At 39.5% G+C, this 21,848-nt stretch overlaps 1 protein-coding gene across 26 annotated transcripts in view; it reads left to right on the top strand.

Annotated features, from left to right (window-relative positions):
- The window catches only part of DLG2 (discs large MAGUK scaffold protein 2), a 1,018,327-nt gene that overhangs the window by 951,146 nt on the left and 45,333 nt on the right, over positions 1-21,848 (top strand). For all 26 annotated transcript variants that reach the window (XM_049823421.1, XM_049823420.1, XM_049823428.1 and 23 more), the window contains 2 exons: positions 8,908-9,084; positions 20,011-20,086. In XM_049823421.1, coding sequence (XP_049679378.1) covers positions 8,908-9,084; positions 20,011-20,086 — 253 coding nt within the window. The remainder of the gene's footprint in view (positions 1-8,907; positions 9,085-20,010; positions 20,087-21,848) is intronic.

Here is a 21,848-nt window from a genome sequence, read left to right as displayed (position 1 = left end):
TGACTGAAAATTTGCTTTTGATTATAACTCAGTGGAAGCACAATGAATTCTGTGGGCAGCCTGTCCACAATGTAATTTTAAAAGCTGCTAACGGATACAGGTCATGATTAGGTCTAAGAGAAAGCAATTGCAAACTACAGGGTATCTGAGACAACTACCTAAAAAACGCGACTACCCAAAGCAGATCCTTGAGAGCTATTGTAATATTTAGAACTACTGTAAACCAATTACTTAAAAAAAAAATAATTCAGTGCTTTTTTACAGTGTATTCTGTATTAAAAGGAAGACACATTTGGGAGCAGGGAGGGAGGGAGGGAGGTGGTTACAGGCTGTGCTACGCAGAGTCACAATATTCCCTTTAAGTCTCATTGTCTTTGAAAAATAATATTTTATTTTATTTTAAGTTTTTATTTTATTTATTTTATTTTCCCTGGGGGGGAAAAAAATCCCTAAATTAATGTTATCAGACAGCAAATAAGTTATTATTTCTTTAAAACTAAGAATCACACAATGACTCGTTGGCTCCTGTGTCAAACTATGCAACTCACAGGTTGCAGTTTCAGGTGAATTACCCAGTAGTTTAAAGTACCCCTGATTTGACATCCAGTCGCTTTTGCTTTCTTGATATGGATAATCTTAAATGTCACAACACAGGAATCTGTGCTGAGAAACTGCACAGATTCCTCAGACAGAAACCAGAGACGTAGTCAAGCAGCAGTTTCACTTAGTCTGCATGGGGAGGAAAAGAAAAAAAAAAAAAAAAAGAAAAGAAAAAAAACACACACAAAAAAAAAGAAAAGAAAAAAACAAGAACACAAATTTCACATCATTTTGATGCATAATGCACAGGCCAGGTCACAGTCAGTCAAAAATGATCTCATTTCTTAAAAAAAAAAAAAAAAAACAACAAACAACAACAACTTAGAGCAAACTTGGCCTAAGTTTTCCAGTTTACTGTGAAAGTTGAATGTCACTTACAAGTTTGGGGTTTTACTGTGAAATTTCACACACAAATTCAGGAAGGCTGAAGAAGCACTCCAGAATCAAGATGCTGCTGCAGATCTTCTCTGCAGTTTGTCAAAATACCTAAGGCTAAATCTAATTAGTGTTCTGACCTGAGGCGGTCTCCCAGCTTTAAAGCAAACCTTAAAACTCTAAATCTGGAATACATTGAATACAATGCAGATGTATTTAAAAACTTCTGCGTTTATCACCGATGAAATTGGCAGCCAATTTTTCCTAGTCAATAAATTATGGAAAGGGCAAGGCACATGCACACAGCTTGATACTGCTTTCAGATGTTTGCAAGCAGGAAGGGAATTCTGTTTGGCCCTTTTATGCCTTGTAAAATGCCAAAGAAACAAAAAAGTGAGTGTACCCTGAAATGAATTCTCCTTGTGCGGGCCCAAGGGAAGACATGAAAGAGCTTTGCTTTCTAAAGCCACCTTTCAGTTCCTGCTGGAAGAGCTTAAAGCCAGGCAAACCTGGGAGTAATCCGAGTTCTGTCCACGTCCACAGCTGAAAGACTAAAGCTGTCGGACCTTCCTCACTGTGGGCTGTGAGAGATTTTTGCCTTTAACACAGGACCTTGTATGGTGCTGCATAGCAAGAGCAGAGAAGTGCAACATACACTCATTGATCGAAACTTCTGAAAATGTTGACTTAAATTTTTCAGTAGAGAAGAACCCATTTCCTGCAGAGAACATGAGCACTTGCTAAAGACCCCATCAACAACATAAACATTGGCTCATAGGAGCTGACATTAAGAACCGTGGTCTGATCTGCAAAATGAACAAAATATTCCCTGAGGACAAATGGCAGTGCGGTGTAAACACCATAAAGAAAATATCTCCCTCCTCTTAGTGAAATTTTTCTGGAACTAATACTGCTGTCTCCAATCCTTTTTTTGCACTGAAGTCCATGGCATAACACTCTGCCAAATTCCCACTAGGAGCAAAATGATAAAGAATGACTTGGACTGAATGGAGGAAATGCTGAATGAAGTACAGAAATAACATGGTAGCAAACGGAAAAGGCTTGAATGCAAATGTGCGATGGGATTTGGTGTAGTGAAGGTTCCTGAGGGGCAGCTCCACTCCCTCCGGCTCTCCGTCAGTGCTATCCCCCATGGCCCACCGCAACAGCCCATATCCTTCCCTTTATATCCTCTTCACCATAAAAGGGAGGTGCATCCACACTGTTGCTGGGAATGGTTCCTGACCTGTGCTAACGTCCACATGGCAACCACGTGGCAGTGCCTTGGCATGACTGAATTTGATAACACGGGTGCTTCTAACACTTGTCCCTCTCAGCTCAACTGCAGTACTTAAGGTTGAGGGGATCAGCTTCATGAAGAGGTGCAACATCATCAAGACAGGAAATATGAAGAGAAGAGAAGAGAAGAGAAGAGAAGAGAAGAGAAGACAGAAGAGGAGAAGAGAAGAGGAGAAGAGAAGAGAAGAGAAGAGAAGAGAAGAGAAGAGAAGAGAAGAGAAGAGAAGAGAAGAGAAGAGAGAAGAGGATAGAGAGAAGAGAAGAGAAGAGAAGAGAAGAGAAGAGAAGAGAAGAGAAGAGAAGAGAAGAGAAGAGAAGAGAGAGGAGAAGACAAGAGGAAGAGAGGAGAAGAGAGGAGAAGAGAAGACAAAACGAGATGAGACGAGACAAGACAAAAAAGCAAGAATCACAGTATCTTTGAGTTGTAGGTAACAAGTCAAACATTCAGACGTTTTTTGTTGAAACCACATTGTCGTAGTAGTACATTCCTTATAAAAGCTAATAAAGCAGTCCCCTCCCACTCCTTCAGGGGAGGTGACAATGTACGACTGGATCATCCCCAGCACAGGGGCTATTCTGGCAGCCTCCAGTCGTACCAAGCAGCACTTCGGAGCTTCCCACACCTCACAAGGCGAGAGCAACTTTTTCTATGCTCTAAGCATAGGATTTACCTGTTCAGCTTCTCCAGATGGAAATGAAGCTGGGAGGAGAAGGTGAAAGTGTTTACTGACATGTCACTATGTGAAGATTTAACCCTTTTAATGGCATCTTAATTGTATGGCAATGGCTGCTTCTATCACAGTGCTGCTGTGCTCTCTGCTGTAGCTATAGCAATGAATTAAGCTGGGGTTTCTTTCATTTTCTTCTAATGTTTTCTTCAAGCTGAGCCTGCAAGTGGGTGGAAATACATCTATTACTGAGAGTGCAGAAAAGACAGCTATGAAACTTGGGGTCTGATTCTGACTCTGATGCTGAATTACTGCCTAAACCCAGGCAAATGATTAAACCTCTCTGCACTGGATTTCCCCATTTGTAAAAAAAAAAAAAAAGGGCGGGGGGTAGGATAGATGTAGAGAAGAAGCTGAATAAAGTATCTCCCCCTTATGATGATGTTTTATAGCCTGATGTCTGAGAACCTTTGCTAAGGAAATTTTCAGAGAGGAGAGTAATACTCTTAAGTGGTGTAAATGCAGATATGCTGGCAGATTGCAGAAGAGTTAGGACTGTTTACAGAAGCTGAAGATCTCTCTTGCTAAATGTTGTTGTCATTTCATAACCAAGTAAATGGCAAAGAGCAGTCTGTAAATTTATGTGCAAACTCCCATCTGTGCCAGCAGAAAGTAATTTCAAAGATGCAAATAAAGCTTCCATGCAGTACCTGAACTGTATCAAATTGAGATTACTGGCCGTAGTGCAGTGATATGGAAGTTGAAGATTTTGGGGTTTTGCACTGAACATACAGGAGCATTCAGCAAAATATATTGCTGTGATGTAAATGCATTAATATCCCTTGCCTTGTCAGGGAGATCATGAAGACTACTAAATTCCAAAAGGTGTTTATAGCGTTAGCTGAGGAAGCTATGTTTCTCTGTTAAGTTCCCTTTTCTGACACAGGCTTAGCAAGATCATTTAGTCTTTCTGTATCCTATTTTTCATTCTCAAAATCCTGCTAACAACATAGACATGGTGGGTGCCAATAGGTTGCAATATATGGGACTGCACAATGAATTGATTTGCTGTTTCCTTAAAGCTAATATATTTTCTCCTATGTCAAACATTTATTACTCTAACTGCAAGGACAGGTGTCATTAGAAATAGAAATTTACTGCACAATGCAATTTAGCTTTTGGACTTACCTCAAATGCTGAAGAGTTTACACTAAGTGGAGGAAAAAAAAATGCCCCTGTTTTAGTGGTCTTCACTGCCATATGGACACCTCACTGCATATTTGGCAGTATATTACAGCTTGGCACTGGCAGTATTTTCATTTCAAACAATTTTTGAGCAATTATTTTTGATGCTGTTGTGAAATGCTTGTCTCGTGTTTTTCACTGATGTGGGTTCCTCAAAATGATTAAGAACCACCCAAGCACAAAAATAAAACCTGTTAGGTTCTGTCCAAATTACTGCTGGGATTAGCCTAGTGTAATGATCACTTCTGAAGTCTGGAATAATATCAGGGAAACAAGACTCTTAAATATTTGTGATATCCATCTTGTCCTAAATATTTGCACCTTCTGCTTCACTTCTCAGAACAGTGTTTCTTAATTTTCTACAAGCAGGAGGATTTCACCAAGAAGACAGCAGCAATACTTAGCACTTGAATAACACTTTTCACTTTCCAAATGTTGTACAGATATTAAACAGTTTTCCCAAACTCATGCAGAAAATGGGAATTGAGGAAAAAATTGAAAGGTGTTAATGGAAATTTGGTGCCTATACTTTATGCTTTTGATAATCACACCCACTCCTATTGCTGTTTTTCTAGTAAGGGAACTAAGATGGCCAAATCATGATTTCACCACATCAGTTTAACTAGTTTGTAGGAAGCTCTGTTCCCTATTTCAGTGTTTTATCTGCATCTTACAGTAATCACTGGGCTTACTATATTTGTAACCTCAAAATGTATTAACTGTTCTGTGTAACCCAGGGTCCTGTTTGTGAAAGGCACTCTCTAGAAGATACTGGACAGGAGTTTTTCTGATGCTGGTGTGATCACGACATTGGTGACAGCTCTCAAATGAAAGTTAAATAATTTAAACTGATTTCCTTTGTTATTAAAAATTGACTATCCCAGTTCAAAAGTAGACTTAATCAGCTGACTGGAGAAAGAGCCCTTACTGCCACAGAGAAAGCCTTGTAGAGCTCTTGGTTCTGTCCTATATGATTCAAAAAGGGCTGAACAGTGGATGCAAGCAGCTACTTGAGGTTATAAAACACCTGAAAGAAGAAGAACTGCTCTTTAAGATGGGCTTTTATCAGTTGCGGAGAAAGAAAGGAGAAGCTGTTAGTAACGAAGCCTGTCAGATAAGTGCCATTAGAAAGCTGGAAGGTTATTGAGACTATTATTCTTTAAAATTGCAGTAAAAGACACTAAAAATGAGTTATGGCTCAGTGCCTTGAAGAACTGCCTGAGCAACCCACGAATAAGCAGACTCAGCCATAAGAAAACATATAGTCACGGTAGCAAGTTCAGAAAGCTCTTCAGCTCTGCTGAGCAGGCTCCCCAGTAGCTGCTTGTATTGTGTGGAGACACATCTAACTCATCACAGCGAGAGGCACTGTGACATGTCTTCATGGGTTAAATCCTCTGGCTGGTTTGAATAACACTGCTGTTTCTTTTAGACATCTCATTTTGGAAGAGTACTTGTCTGGGGGAGTTATGGCAGTCAGGTCCTGATCGTGCTGGTCCTTCTCTAACTGCAAGGAAAATATGATGCTCATCTCTCAGAGACGGGTGGCGGGTGCTCTGTGGGAGGGTGGGTCTCCTGCTGGACTGGGTTGCTTATGTCCTTTCCTCAACATATAATATTCTGCAAAGATGCTACTAAATTTTAGCCTTTCCTCTGATATTCCCCATGGCATGGCAGAACCTGTCTAAGGTATCTAACATACCTTCGTATGTTATCCAGGTAAAGAATCTTGCAGAGATCAAATAGACTTTGCTGAGAGCTGAACTTTCCTGTCAGGTGAAAGTTTCAGTGCTTGCAGGATATAGTGTGGCACCCTGTAAGAGTGGGCTGTCATTGTCCAAAAGCATGAAAGAGCAAAACAAACAAACAAAAAGCATCTTTTTCTGTCTGCCCTGCTCGGTTCCTTTACCAAATGAGATGTCTGGCTGCATTCATTTTGTATCACTTCAGTTGACACTCAACAGATGCAGATGTGTTATTTTTATATACCACTGCAAGACTGAGCACAAACAGAATTGGGTGCTGTTCGTCAGGTAGAAAATTAGAAATGACATATCAGCCTCTTAAATAAGTAAAACTAGAGCTTGCAGTTGGGCATGTAGAGATCCAAATTGTACTTACAGCCTGAGAACTGAAAGGAGGACATGAGGATGAGTGTGCCTAGGTCTCGATTGCCCAAGGTAGTCATCTTAACTTCTACAGGCATACATGTGCCTAGAGTGCCTAGAGTGAAGAACTCTGTTTTATAGCTGGGCAACTGCCAACTTTTAAAAGTATGTTTTACAGAGCCAGCAATGCCATCAAAGTTGTAAGCTTAAATACGGTTCCGTTATCAACTTAAACCTGGCTCTTAGTTTGAAATGTTTAGGAAAGAGCACTGAAGTCAGCTCTCACATAATTTTCATTTACTAATGGAGTAATCAACATCTGTAGAGCATGCAGCCACAAAATCTTTCACTCAGTCAAAAGCGTGCTCAAAAATTCTCTTGTCTGAGATCTATAATCTCATTTTAATTAGCATTGCACATGATTACTCCAATCAAAGTAAGTCAGTGGCAAACATTGCCATCTGCATTCATCGTTAACATCAGCTAGCACGATGGCAGTCGGTAATTTTAAGTTAATATGTGGGCTCTGAGGTGCAAGTGTCTGTTCAAGGACAAAGAACACTGCCCTACTTTCTTTCTACTACTTAGCTTTTGAAATGCACCCTTCATCTTAGAACTTGCCAACTATGGAGCATTTCCAGTTTTACATCTGGGATGTGACAGTCTTGCATATTCTCTGCAACAGAAGATACTGCCATTTGTTTGAGTAACTTAATTATGCATGCATTCAGGATTGTATTACATCTGCCCAGTATCCAGCATGGTCGCCAACTGCGTGGTTAGGGTTTTGAGATGTTGAAAGGCTTCCATGGCAAGGTGGACAATTATTCAGTGAATTTTTAAGATGACGACTGTTCAATACAGTGGTAAAACTCAGACCACTGCATGCTGATAAGGGCAATACCAACAGGATGGTATGTTGTATGCCCGTTTGTGTGTGCACTGCCATTTCTCCAGAGATCAGGTGTCATTAATTGGTTAAGAAGAGGTGACTGATGGTACTTAGCTGCTTCTGGATTTATATGCTGCTTCATCATACTTCCTCCCAGAAAGCCTTATTTGAGAAGGCAGCAGATGACCTGCTATTGATAAGAATCCTTTATGAATGTAAATTTTTCCTAAGATATAGCCAAGTTTTTAAAGGATTTCCACTGGTAAGTCATTAAAATATTTCAAAGTTTACATGCAGTCCAAGAACATTTACCAAGAAAGGCACAAGCATATCTAAGCTCATGGTTTATGTAAAATTCAGCAAGATTATTTATTGTCTTCATCCTCAGAGAAGGGAATTATCTGGGCTTTTCTGAACATGTTAGTACATGACTGTAAACTCTTGTAAGAGAAGATATATTCCAAACAGCATTTTTCCTCTTCCTGAACCAGACCTTTCATGCAGAGTGGGCGCTTATGAGAGCTTTTAAATTATTTTGGTTGCATAGTTACAATTCTGATAACTTTTTTTTTAAGTTCTCGTCATTATGAGAGGTAGCCTTGAGTGTTTTAAATCTACCCATAAAGCTGCTATAATCATTCTCTGCAATTACACTACAATGCACAACAATTAATTATATCAAATCCTTCTCAAAGAAGTGTTTACTAGTGAAGAGATTGCCACGGCTTTACTTCTGACAATAAAAGAGTAGGAATTATTATACACCTCTTGGGATTTTACTGATCTAACGTTTCTATAGTCAGGATTATAATCATATTATTTTCCCTATAGGAAATAAACATCAATTCTTGACAGGCATGATCTTTAAATAACACTTCATATGGGAAAAATATCCCCATGTATTTTTTTCCTGTAAGAACCCTGGTCCTACACATGGGACTTTTTTGTGTAGGCATACCCAAGGCAGAGGTCCACTTCAAACTGGTGGAAAACATCTTCAGCAGCAAATGAAGTAGCTCGGGCTGCTTGCTCAAGTGCTGCGGCACGGGGGACTGGCGGTGGGCAGGGAAAGCAGCGGTGCTGGCGTTTGGAGGGGGGTATGTCAGACTAGTGCTGCTCGGGTCAGGGCACCTTTCAGTTTAGTTTCCAGTTTCAGGAATCCAATGTGTGCAACCTAACACAGCTCCAGGACATGAACCAAAGCACCGTGAGTGGGAATAATCAAGAGATTCCCTTTGAAAGCTCACTTCTGGTCTGAAGGAGATGCTAAGATAGGTGCATCCATTCACCTAAAGAAATGCATCACCCCGAGCACGGTTTCGGTCCTCCCAATGCACCCCTGTCTGCCAGACACCCCCTCTCTGAGCACAGGGAAATGTGGGAAAAGGGCAAGCCCAACAGCCACAAATTGCTGTTGGTGAGGTGACAAGAGGGGCTTCTGGCTACCAGGTTTGTCTGCTAGATACTCTGATACGGTGATTGTTCTTCATAAAGTGAAACAGTAAATACCATGCTTTACTTTACTGTTCAGTTTCTCTTAAAAAAAGGAGGATTCTGTAAAGATTAACTTCACAGTGGAAAGTTTTCCTCTGAGCAAGACCTTTCCCTTTGGAAAGCAGCAAGGGTTAGCTGTAACATAAAATACGACAAATTGTTCAGAAGTAAATGTTCCCAAAACTGATAGAATCACCTGTCTTCACTTCTTTATTTCCTTCCACAGAGCCATGTTTGACTATGACAAGAGCAAAGACAGTGGCCTCCCGAGCCAAGGACTCAGTTTTAAGTATGGAGACATCCTTCACGTCATCAACGCCTCGGACGATGAATGGTGGCAGGCAAGGAGGGTCACTCTGGAGGGAGACAGTGAGGAGATGGGAGTTATACCCAGCAAGAGGAGGTGAGTGCTGCCTCCTCCTTCCTACCTCCTTGGCCATGATGTTAAAATATTCCATTTTATTCCAAAGACTGGGTGCATCAATCCACTGAAAAAAATGGGGAAAGTCAAGGAAAATCACACAGTTACTATTTGAAGAGTTGGAAGATATGATTTTGGCTGTGAGATTTAAAGAGCTCAGGTTGTTTAACTGTACTGAAAAGAAACTCAAAAGGTGACTCAATTATAGCGGATTAGTAACTTCACAAAGAAAGGGAGGTAGGGGGAAAGAGCACCATGTACTAAAGAGCTTCGGCAGAAAAAGGAATAACCAGAACCCAAGTCTGGGAATTAGCTCTGAATTTGAAGTAGAGCACCTGTGTTAATGTCAGGGCGATTAGCCATTGCATCAAACTGCTGAAGGATGTAATGAATGTCTTGACATTTTCAAATCAAGACTGTATGTCTTTCTTTTGTGAGAGTAATAGAATTAAACTTCTCAGCCTGTGTGATATAAAAAATGACGCTAAATTATATAATGGTCCTCTTTGGCTTCAAAATCTGTTAATTTAATCTCTGCCTGCCCGGAAACTGATGGATAATCAATATCACATATAACATAAATGAAGGAACTTTCATCCACTCTCCAACCTAAATCTGAACCTTTGTTTAGCTGTGATGGATTCGTGCTGACTGATGGAGAAAGAACAGACATCTGAATCTCTCTCATTGTTTGCATTGTTTACTCTGCCTGGGCGCTTTCCTAAAATTAGCCACAAGTCCCCGATAGTATCAGAACTACCACACAAATCAGTATTACTTTCTGCCTCTGTTGATAGTTGCTATAGAAAGGTCAAGATCTGAAAGGGTAGGAGGAAAATGAAAACTGTCAAACTGCGTTATGTTTCTCTTTTGCAGCAATGGTCTCATACTTCATATAAACTTTCTATTCCTAGCTCTTTTGGCTTTAGCATTAATATAAAAATTGTCATGCCCATTTTTTAATAGTGGAGAAATGAGACATTTGATGGTCTAGAGCTCCTGCTGCTGTTTCAGAAGAGTTTGCCTAGGTGCTAATAGAGTTCATGGAACTCCTTGGTCTAAATTACTTAAAAGTAAACTGAAAGGCCATCAAATACCTTGTTGATGTGAGCCCTGCGAGGACCTTATTTTCTCCAATCATGACCATGTTTGGCAACCACACCAGCATTTTCAGCAAAAAGCAATTTTGGAGTTGTATAATAGACAGAAATAAAAACTACATTATAATTTTCAAGATGGGAAAAATGTGCCCATTAAACAGATTTAGTCTCTAGATATTGAAAAAAAACCCTTGCCTACTATTAATTGCTACAGTCAATACTGTTGTAATGACATGATTGGATCACAAATGGGAAAAGAGGAAAGTCTATTCAGTTATTACTGAGGGAAGTATGTGTGCAAAGCTCGCTTGCAGTGTGGTGCATACTATGAAAAGCTACAAAAAGCTGTCATACATAATAAAACAACTATAGGTGAAAAAAAGGGCAAAGCAAAGCAACGGATTAGACGTGAAGTTGTATCTTCTATAAGGTGGAGAGGCTAAAGTGCCTAAACCTTATTGGGTTACCTACCCAGTGATGTTTTCAAGGACAAAAGATAGAGGGTCTCTAGTCAAGGTCAGACATACGATACAGCCTACAAAAAAGATGTGGCTTAGGCAACGCTGAAGAAAAGAGAGAAAAAAAAAAGGAAAAAAAAGAGGCGAGATGAAAATAGGTTGGTTAGAGTCTAAAAATAAGAGTCTTGAATTTGAAAAGATGCAGGTATTGTTACCATGCTCTCCACTTGTCATCCTGATTCTCCACTAGTGAATCTGAGAGGTCTGGAAAAATCAATGGCATCTGATTTTCTGTCTGCATTCACGAAATGATGCGATACACCTGAGCTGGGGTGGGGAGAGGTTGCTATTATTTCATAAAGGTTTCAGTTGTACAAGGTTATTTTTTCCAATGCACTGAAAAGTGAGTATTATTTCCTTTCTGTGGATTCTGGATGATCCCTCAGAGCCAGTGAGACTGATGTGCTCTTGCCAGCATCTTCTGTGGTCATTTATACCACCCAGGGGGAGGATGAGCAATCAACGCATACAGGGCTGAGCTACAGAGAATAAAGCTCATCATACTCGCCAGAATGTACTAATTCTGAGTTGAATTTCCTCTGCAGGTGTGATTTATTGACTATGAGAGGCTTGATCTAAAGCAGAGTAGTCCTGAGATTCATTTGACCAAATGTAGGCAGCTACAGCATGGAAATTTTTTGTACATCTTTTTGCAGGAGAGCCCTTCACACAGTGACATTTTAGCATGAGCTGATAAGAGAAATTTTGAGGGATAAATCAAGACTCCATACTGGTTTTCTCCTCTATGATATATGTGATACACCAGAAGAAATCATAATTTATAATTATAGGGGAGCTGCCACTCATTATTCTCTCCAGGATGTTGGATAGATTACCAGACTTTACCTCTTAGTGATTCAATAGAGTCTGAAAGCTGCTTGTCACTAGATTTCAGTGCTGCTGCCAATGTGTGTACTTGTTGCCTTGTTGATTGTTAAATTGTAAAGTCAGGCTTTAAGAGGGACTTCTGGAAGGTAGCACTGCAGCTAGAGGAGGGTTACTCAAAGAGGCAGCACAAAGAAATGGGGGGGGTTCCCCATTGTGGTTCTCCACTGATCTGTGCAAGGACCAAATTTCGTGAGCTGGTGACCTCAGTGGAGATTAATGAAAACTAAATGCTCGGTATCCTGCACCGCTAAAATACCATTGGAACTCTTTCCACATCTGAAAACAGCATTTTGTCCATTTGTCAGTATACATTTGTTGTCTAATTACAGCTGTTGTTCTCGACCATGGGACTAAGTAGTCAGTTGGTTAGAAACCAAATATAATAAATATAATGCTAGAAAGGTGTTGTGATATTGTGTCATATTGATATTGGGAACAGTAGGACTTCAGCATAAGAGGCTGCAAACCACTCAGTTGTGGTTTAACGGTCACCAGGTGTTATTATATAATATTAATGAATTAATATTGCAGGCCAAATTTCTCCTGGTTCCACATCCACCAAAAAGATTTATCCAAGCTACGCCTAAGGTGAAAGCAGGGCACAGTTATTATGCTGGGCAGGGTCTCCAAGGTGAGGGGACATAACTACCAGTCCTGTACCAATGTCTCGGGCAGCCTGTGGTATTATCTGTGCACTACGTTTGCACATGTCAATTGCTCCCCTATCATCAAAAATAACTATTTTACACTAGAATGACCAACAGAATTAGATTTACACTAGATTTTTGTTATATTTAGATGTATAAATGTATAGATTTAGGTTAGAATTTCTACATACGCTGGGCTTTTGATCACAAGAATTTTTATCTGCCTCATTGTCCTTCCTATTGTCCAGATAGATAAACAAAACAAATTCAGCTTCCCATAAAGGGCAGTAGCAAGCTGAGTAGCCTATGTCTAAGATTCCCTCCCTGTGGAAACACTCACATTAGTTAAAGTGAGCCAACAAAAAGCATGAAACCAATGTGCGTAATAAGTTAGAGTGCATTAAATTCCTAGACAGATGCTCTAATTCAGTAGTAAAGAGATTTTAATTTGCTGTAGCATTGATTTTACAGCTCCAGATCTTTTCACTTTTTCTTTGCTGAGTCTGTCCACACAGAAAAGCTCCGCATTGCAAGCCCTACACGACAGCAACCTCCCACTTCATGAATGTCAAGCTTCAGCATTTTCTATGACGTGTGTCTATCTGCTTCACTTGGGTCAGTGGGTCTGAAAGTAATTTAGTCTGTGATTTCGCATAGATTGCCCCAGAATGGCCAAGCGTAAATGCTCCCACTGTAGCCAATGAGGGTTTGGTCCTAAAACATTAAAATATTTACACTAATCTTTCTGTCGTCTTTAAGATGTGCAGCCACAAAACTGCTCTCAGACTGGACATCATTCTAAGATATCCATTTTCAGGTAGTTTAAGTACATCTGACTGCAAAATGTTATGCAACTTGTATCTCTGTTATTACCAGCTGAAGATGTATGATGGTACTAGCCTGATATTTGTGTTCTCAAACAGACAACAGTCTCCCCACAAATACATGTAACCACACTCTCCTTTCAGAGCAAAATGGGGAGGAAAGTACATAAAAAACAATGTTTCACAAACATTTGAGGATAAGGAACAGAGTTTTTCCCAGCACAGAAGTCCCTGTGGGCAAAAAGCCAACTTAAATTTGTTATTCTGCTCAGCTTGGCAAAAGGGCATGTTTATCCACTCAAGTGAGTTTTATTTTTAATGGTTTCCTATAAATTGTCTACCTTTCTAAACATCCCTTAAGACTTTAATCCTTAGATGATAAAACTTTATAAAATGGCATAATCACGTTACTAAAATTAGTTACCAGACTATACTTACTAATATAATTGGAAAAAATAAGTATGGAATAAAATTGATATGTATGTGTATGTATAAACCTCTCCCTGTTCTCTTGCAATGATGGGAAACTTTTATGCTGAAGGAAAATAGCCCTTAGCTTTTAAACAGAATAAGGTTGTTCTACAATTTTATGAGAATTCACTTCCTCATGGTGTTAGGTCTACTTTTTTCATAAAATATTGACCAGGTGCTAAACTGCTCTCTATAAGCAAGTCAGTGAAGATGGAGAGCTGACCGAGAGCATGTTCTCTCCTACTGAAAAATACATGTTCTGTTGCAAAAATACCACTTCAGGAACGCTCAAAAATAATTTTGAGAATGGGAATCTATTGGCAAGCTCCAGACCTCACATAAACAAAACTAAGCAGTGCAGAGAATGGAAGCAGTAAAAAACTATGGACTGAGTCTACATATTTGGACTCTAAATAGTAATACAGATTTTCACTTATCTTTCACTTGATGAGTTGACAAAATAAATATAATGTGGATGACCTGGAAATGGCGAAGCAGGACAAGAAGAAACACGTTAACAAAGATGTAAAATATAGCAAGGTCTTTCAAGTATCCATTTTACGTTGCATTCTTCTACTTGATAACTCCCCTTACTACAGTTCTCATGCTGGATTTGGAAATAGCTTTTGTTCTGCAGAACACCTCAGTGCCAAGTCTGTGCAAGTTAGGCTACTGTAACCATTTTATTTGATTCTCGACACCAGTTTGCAATTTGCATCTGTATTCTACATCAGTGGCGAATGCTGTTATTGAAGTTTAAAGCATGTCTCACTTGATATTTTACATCTCCGCTGTGAAGACTGATTAGTGCTTTTAGAAAGGCACTGACAAAATTCCCAGAGGTCCATTAACCCCCAACAATGGAGGATCACAGTTCATGTCTGGTTGAGTTATGCTTGATTTCTTCTTGTTTGCAGTGTACACGAAGAACTGAAAGTCTGATTTTGAAAAATCCCAGAGGCCCATTTTCAATAGCTACATATGCCCAGAAACACAAAAGCAGATAGACATTGCAGTGCAGTGAGTGTTGCATCCCAGTAATAAGTTCCTTAGAAGAGGAGTAGGGAGACAATAGCATCCCAAAGAACTGAAGTTTTGAACTTGCTTGTGAGGAAACACTGAAGGCAGAGGTATATTTTCAATGTACCTCCCCACTTCTTTAGCTTTACATGGGAAGAGGACAATGAATCCTGACCATTTTTGAAAAAAGGGCCATGAGGTGTCTACTACCGAGAAAGGTTTCAAGACAAAATGAGTATACAGGATATACTCCAGCTGTCCCAGATCTCAGACGGCCTTAGACCATTTCCCTGTACACAAGCAGTATGTCTGCAGGGAACTGCTCTTGGAGAGCGGGTGGAAAGCTGGAGGTGAAATCCCCATCAGTTGTGCAAGGCGATGCTGTCGCCACATGGGGCTCAGAGCATTTCAGCTCCCAAGTCACGATTGAATGCTGGATGTAGGTGTCTTTGAGCATTTCTGGAAATCTCATTGAGTTTCAGTGAAAATGGGACTTGAGCCACGAAGTAGTTTTGGAAATCGTATCTGTGCTTTCCTCCACCCCTTAAGCATAGCTCTACCAAGAAGATCTATAAATAGAAAGGGGCATGGGCCTCTGCAAATTTTGCAGATGGGAATCCTCCCCCTTCACTTCATTTTTTGCACAACCCCTCCCCGTTATCCTGCTTTGTGCTGCAGTGGTGAATGAAAAATGGGTACAGTTTGAAGTGAAACATTTCTTCCTTTAAAAGCAATTTCCTCAGCTGACTGATCAATATGTTGTCCAAGGGATGGCAGGTCTGTTGTCAGCTAAAGCAATGTAAAGAATTTACACTCGTGTGCTATTTAGGCATTCACAGTGTCAGCTGCTGCAAAAGGCTTTTTGTGCCTAAACTCCATTTGTCTTTGGGAAAAAGGGGGTAAAGTTTATTTTTCTTTAAATGTAGCAATTGCAAAAATGAAGATTCAAAAAAGTACTAAAAGTGCTTGAATTAGTGTTCCTTCTAAATAATAATTAAGATGTATTTTCTAAGAGCTGGATCAATGATGCTCAAAGGGTATTCTATACTTTTTACCGCCCTCATTTTAGTTACCTTTTTAGCTCTGTCTATGGCAAAAGTGTCCCGGTAGCTCAGATAAGAAATTATGGGAACATCTTAGTTCACTGCAGTCCCGCACCCTGACCACCTCAACAAAGACAAAATCTTTGGAGAACCGAGCTAAATGCTAACAGAGTTCTCCAAAGCATGTGAAAACCAAAGCTTTTCTGACATTCAGATATTGGGTTGATTCCTTCAGGAAAGAGAGAGGTATATCCCTGATACCAGAGCAACCTACTGCCACATTTCAAGTCCCAGACATGAAGGCAGTAGAGCACCTGAGCTGAAGTGCTGTAAGAATATATTCTAAACTGGGCAAAACCATTTCTTTTATCCTAGCCTTTCGTCAAGAACTAACCCATTTCATTGACAATTCGGGCAGCAACAGTAATGTAATTGCTCTGAGACACATGAAATTTCAGCTTGGAGGTTTACAGTTCAGCTAAATTATAAGTAACCGAGAACAGTTTTATTGTGGAAGGTGTCAGGAAAATTGTAATGGGAGGCAACACTGTGTGCTGTCTTTAACACAGTACCAGATTATGAAATGTTTGTAATATTCAGCAGGCATGCTGAGCATGTATGAACGTTGTTGGTATGTTTGCCTGGAGGATTAATGGCACTTAATGACATTATTTATATACTTCTCAAAGCAGTGCAGAATGTTTCTGCAGCTCCTCAACTGTCTGCTATGCCTGTAGAAAGCAGCAATGCCTCCGTGGCTGTTAATGCAATTATGATGAATTTCATAAATAAGATCCACTCTTCAGGGTTAATTTCCAAATTTCTTTATGCAGTGAATATGAAATGAAGTTAAAAGCAGATGTTTTCGGAAGTTAGACAGGACTGGAATGAGTTTAAATGTTAACACAGATTAATAAGCGGAATGCTGTGTTCATTTGAGCTAATTATTTGCTCAGAAGGCATCCATCCTATTTAGGCAATTACACAGCCTCAAGTCTTCATTTCTTACCAGTACTACCAAGGGACTTCATCTGCCAGTTTAAGTTTGAGACTGTTCACGTGTTTTTAATAACATAGATTTAATTTGAAAGCTGCATTTGCACTGTTTCCATATGAATATTCCACACTTACAGAGAAATGCATTTATTCTAAATTTAAACTGTAACTATAGTAACCAACATTTGCTGTGTTCCAGTAGGAAATATATAAGCCCACTCAGACAGAAGGAAACATGTTGTGTTAATTATCATTCTATCAAAAGAGTTTGTATTTTAAAAAAATAATTCTCAGAAACCAGGTATTCTTACTATCCATACTTAGAAACCAAGAGATTTGCAGGAATGTCTTCTAATGTCATTTGTGGGAAACTGAAAGTTAGAAAAAGGGTCATATGTGGACCAGTTTGGAGGATATAATAAACCTCACTTCTTTACCAGCTATTTATTGTCTAATAAAAATACAATATCGAGCTCTTATAAGCTAGCTTTGCAGTATTCAACTTAGATTTCCTAGAGCAATTCCTAATCCTCGACAAATAGAGTTACTGTTTCAATTATAGGTAGATGATCAGATTTTTTTTGCTTGGGCCAGTAGATTATAGATTCTGTAGATGATTTTGCAAAGGTAGTAAATGTCACTTTTACAGTAATGACCATATTAGTCAAGGTGAGTAAGGACATGAATAGCTTCTTCATTTCTTTAGATTTCTCTCTCTGCACCTGGTTTTCTTAGGCATTGATTTTGTTTAGGGGATAGCTCATACCTTCTTAGATATTTTTTTTTTTTTAATTCCTGGCATTATTACTTAAGCATACTGTGTTAAAAGTTTAAATATACAACATATGTAAATCTTGCAATAATGGTGAACTTTCCAAATATACTAAGGGTATACAGTTTTCCCACAGGTAAAATATTTACCACATATATTTCCGTATGCTAATAGATTTTAAGTTTTACTGACATGTTTTTAAAATAATGCTCATTCATTGAATATTAGAAATCAGGATATTGATCCATAATATTTAGGAACAGAAACACTGAATTATCTAGTGCAATGTCCTTTACAAATGCCTTGTGTGTCTCTTTTTTCCCTCTACACTGAGGACTGTAACTTCTGTTTGTCCAGTCTTGATTCTAAGATACAAATGGATAGAGATGCCACATATTCCTCTTTATATTATTTTGGTGGCTAAAGATATTAAGCATTAAAAAGTAAAACTGTCTGTGTTTTCTTTAGAATTAATTTGTTTGGCATCAACTCATTGCCAATGATTTTGATATGTGTTTCTCTCCCAAAGAGAATTTTTTAGATCTCAGTATTTTCTCACTCTGAAAGCATTGCATATACAATATAACAACTCCTCTCTCAAGCTGTGTTTATTGAAGCTACGGCTATCAGGATCAAATAACTTTTGAGGCTTTTAACTGGAGCACTTCAACTTTCTTTAAATATATAAATACTAGAATTGTACAGACTAAGCCACATTTTGGGTCATACCACTGCAATTTGGGCTCTCAGGTCGCAGGAGATGGGCTTACAGGGGCTGTATGCTCTGGTTTTTCAGACCAGGATTGAGCTTTCAAAGCAAATGTCCTTTTTGCCCTCTCTTTCTGTCCTTTGGTTCATCTCGTGGGGCAGTCTTGGTGAACACATGCTAGATTTGTTTGGATTAAACTGATCGTGAGGATGAGCGCACCCAATGCACCCACCTGCTAACGGGTGGTCAGTTCATGGGGCCAGACTAGAACTAGCCCAAAGAAGAAAAACCCAAAACGTATAGTTTGTGTCCTTTCCTATTTGGCCACACTATTTGGTAGTGTGAACCTGCCCGTCTTTGTTTTCAGAATTCAGCCACTCGCAATGAGGGCTTCACTGAAATGAGTCAGAAAAATAATTTTTTTGCCTTCTATCTGCTTGCAGATGTTTGTGGAGGGCATGGTTTAAATAAGACCACCCACCCAATTCACTGCTTTTTAGAGCGGCTGAAAATAGCTCTTCTGCCCCTAGGCATTTCTACATCTCCTCAGAAATGCTCTTTTTTTGGCAAAACTGTAGTTTTAAGTGATCAAAACCTCAAGAAAGTTTCTCTGCACGTGAATATTCTAACAAATAGCATACCTCCATCTTTCAGAAGATAAATTTGAAATTCATTTGTAAATAAGGTTTTTAAAACAAGAAAAACTTTCCAGTGAGAGCATATTCAAAATTACTTCAGTCGAGCTGAGGGCAAGACCCTTAAAAATCTATGGTATTGTAAAGTCAGTTTTGCAGAACCTAAGATTTAAACAGTGACCATGCGCAAGTGGCTCTGCAAAGCTATGGGCAGACTGACTGCATGTGCATGGTAAATGTTGGTTTCTGGTTTTGAGGCAATTTGAGAAAACTTAAAATACCTAACACATTTGCTAAGAATTGTCCAATAACACACTGGCCCCTGGAAAGCTTCTAGGTACCTCCCTCAAACTCAGGTTAATAAGAAAATCTCTGGATTTCTTTGAGATTCAAGGCAAAGGTTGCTCTGAAGCATAAGGGAGAGGAGCCTCCCCTTCCCCTCTTCCAGCCTGGATCATCTCAGTCGGCTGATTAACTCTTTAAAACCATTACAACCTATTCACTTTTATTACTCTGTTACTTTTCTGCTGTGGAGAAGGCAGCAATGAGGGGGTCTGCTGGGAGCAATGGGAAATGGGGCAGTGGGAGGGAAAAGGAGCAAGACTCTCCAACAACTGCAATTTCTTAACATCTTCGCAAACCATCGTGTTGAAACTTCTTCCTTTTTACTTTGTATTTGCCATGAGCTTTGACACTGTTCACCACTGCTGTCTGTCACATGCTGTTTTGTAAGCTATTTTATAGTAATTTTTAAGCTATTTTTTAAGCAGTTCATTGGTCTGAAAACATGGGGGTTTTTTAAAAATAGATTCAGAAATTGTGGGATTCACTTTACCTTATTTGCATGATCTAAAATTTACTCCATCATAAAATGCACATCTGAAAGCACTGAGGTGAACAGCTTATTCTCTTTCTGTCCTTATTTCATTCCTCTGACCACATAAGAACGCTAAATGTTGCCTGATTTTTGGACAGCTTAAATTAGAGAGGGTAAATCTGTCCTTAATGTGCTTTTACCACACTCCCACGTGTGTTGGGAGAGAGTGCTGTTCTGCTGGCGAGGGCAGCCAAGGCTCCTCGAATCCAGTCCTGTGTTTGCCAGAAAATTGCTGCTCGGCTGAGGAACTGACCTGACATCTCACTCTTTCCAATTTATAACATTTGCCTTAAATGCTCACTTTATGCATAGTAAGCCACCAATGGTCTTGGGAGATCAGATATCAAACGTGTTGTACAAAATGCTTCTATAATCAACGTGTGTTTATTTGTGTTTGCTTTTCCTCAGAGTTGAAAGAAAGGAGCGTGCACGTTTGAAGACGGTGAAATTCAACGCGAAACCTGGTGTAATTGATGCAAAAGGGGTACGTACATAGTGAAACCTTTTGAAATTGCACTTTGTAATTGTTTTATATGTTTCAGAGTAGAGAAAATTTTGGCAACGTAAGGAATATTTAGATCGTTGCAACCAAGACCTGGAGTATAGTGCAATACAGACAGGAGTGTTGTATGATATAATCTTCTAAATAATTCTTTTTATAATAATGCTGACTGACAGTACTTCCTAATTGGAAGATACTAAGAAAATAAAGAGCATTCTGTGATAGCTGCGGTTGTAGTTAAATGATGGATAGCGAAGAACAGACATTAAAACCCAGTGCAGATGGATAATTGTTAAATGAAATAGGGCATGAAGTGTAAATTCCCTGGCTTGAAAAGCTGTTAAATCTCAAACAAAAGGCTGAATGTTAAAGAGTCCTGGATGCAAAATTTAGGTTTCGGATGTTCTGCTTTGACAGTTGTGACAGACATTGAACACAGGTGTGTTTCACAGCAGGCACGACGGGCCAGCCAACACAAAACAGGCGAGATCCCTTCCACCAGCGCTATCGGGACAGAACAGCCGTCCTGCTGTTACCGCTTTATTGTGCCCAACAGTCAACAGTTCTCACTAGCCTGATGTCTAATATCCCGTGCGTTGCCGTCTGGCTAGCAAGAGTTATAGCATGAGAAATGCCCACAGTCCTGGCTGTTGAGGTATATTTTGTCTGCTTGAAGCGTAGCTTGCATTTGCAGCAGTAGTGAATGCTTGACATTACGTTTGCAGGGATTTAATTTCGACAATGGTCCTGACTTCTGAGAGCAAACCAAGAGACAGAGCTTCAGAAACCATCAGCAAAAAATCCTGTTTGGCTGCAGAAAACACAGGGCAGGGCCAAAACCAGGTGGTGAGAGGACGCAGCCGTAGGTAGATGCTAGCAAGGGACAAAACCAAGTGGTTCAGCAGGTCCCTTCCAGACCCACCGTTCCTGTGGTCCTCTGCCTAGTTTGAAATTCTCATTCTTAATCTCTTCTTTCTTTGGTTTCCCGCTGTAATGGGAATAATAATACTTCCCTTGTCCCAGTTTATCCTGTCCTTTCACTCAGACAGATTAGCAGGGTAAGGAGTTCCTCTTGCTATGAACATGCAGTTCCTAGCGCAGTGGGTCCCAAGTCTCCACGTGTCAGCAAGGTAATATCTCATACTTGCGAATACTTCCCCGTTACTGCTCTACAGAACAGTTCCCGAGGTCAGTGCAAATGCAGAATAATTGCACTGACTGAAACCAGATTTACAAGGTACATAGAATCAGAGTTCAGCCTCTGCACATTATTTGCACATGCAGATAACTTGGTATAAAATACATAACAAACTGCATTGTGAAAGGACTTATTCATCCCATTGCGTTCCTTCAGGAGTCAAAACTCCATTGTTTAGTTTGAAATGACCACTCTCATGTTGTCATTTATTTTGGGAGATAATAAGCTTTATATTGCCAGTGAAAGTACTTGTTTAATGTCTATTTCCTGTATATAATCAAAGTCTCCAGGGAATAATTCATTCATGTAGCTAATGGTCCTTATTCAAGTGAGTCTGTCAAGAATTTAATTACCTCTTGATTCCCCAAATTGTTTTTCCATTTTTGTCATCAGTGTAACATTAATCTTCCAGCCACTCACGTCAATGTTTTTTCAGTGTTTAGAAAATTGCGTAATTACAGACCATGACCGTTGTACCCGTTTGGGAGTACACTTTCTATTGTTAGTATTTGCTAAAATTTGCTTTCGCCTATTAAAAAAAAAAAA

The sequence above is a fragment of the Accipiter gentilis genome, chromosome 19 (genome assembly GCF_929443795.1).
Source record: "Accipiter gentilis chromosome 19, bAccGen1.1, whole genome shotgun sequence".
NCBI lineage: Eukaryota > Metazoa > Chordata > Aves > Accipitriformes > Accipitridae > Astur > Astur gentilis.
The sequence above is the reverse complement of the archived record's forward strand: the minus strand, read 5'-3'. Positions and strand labels throughout refer to the sequence as shown.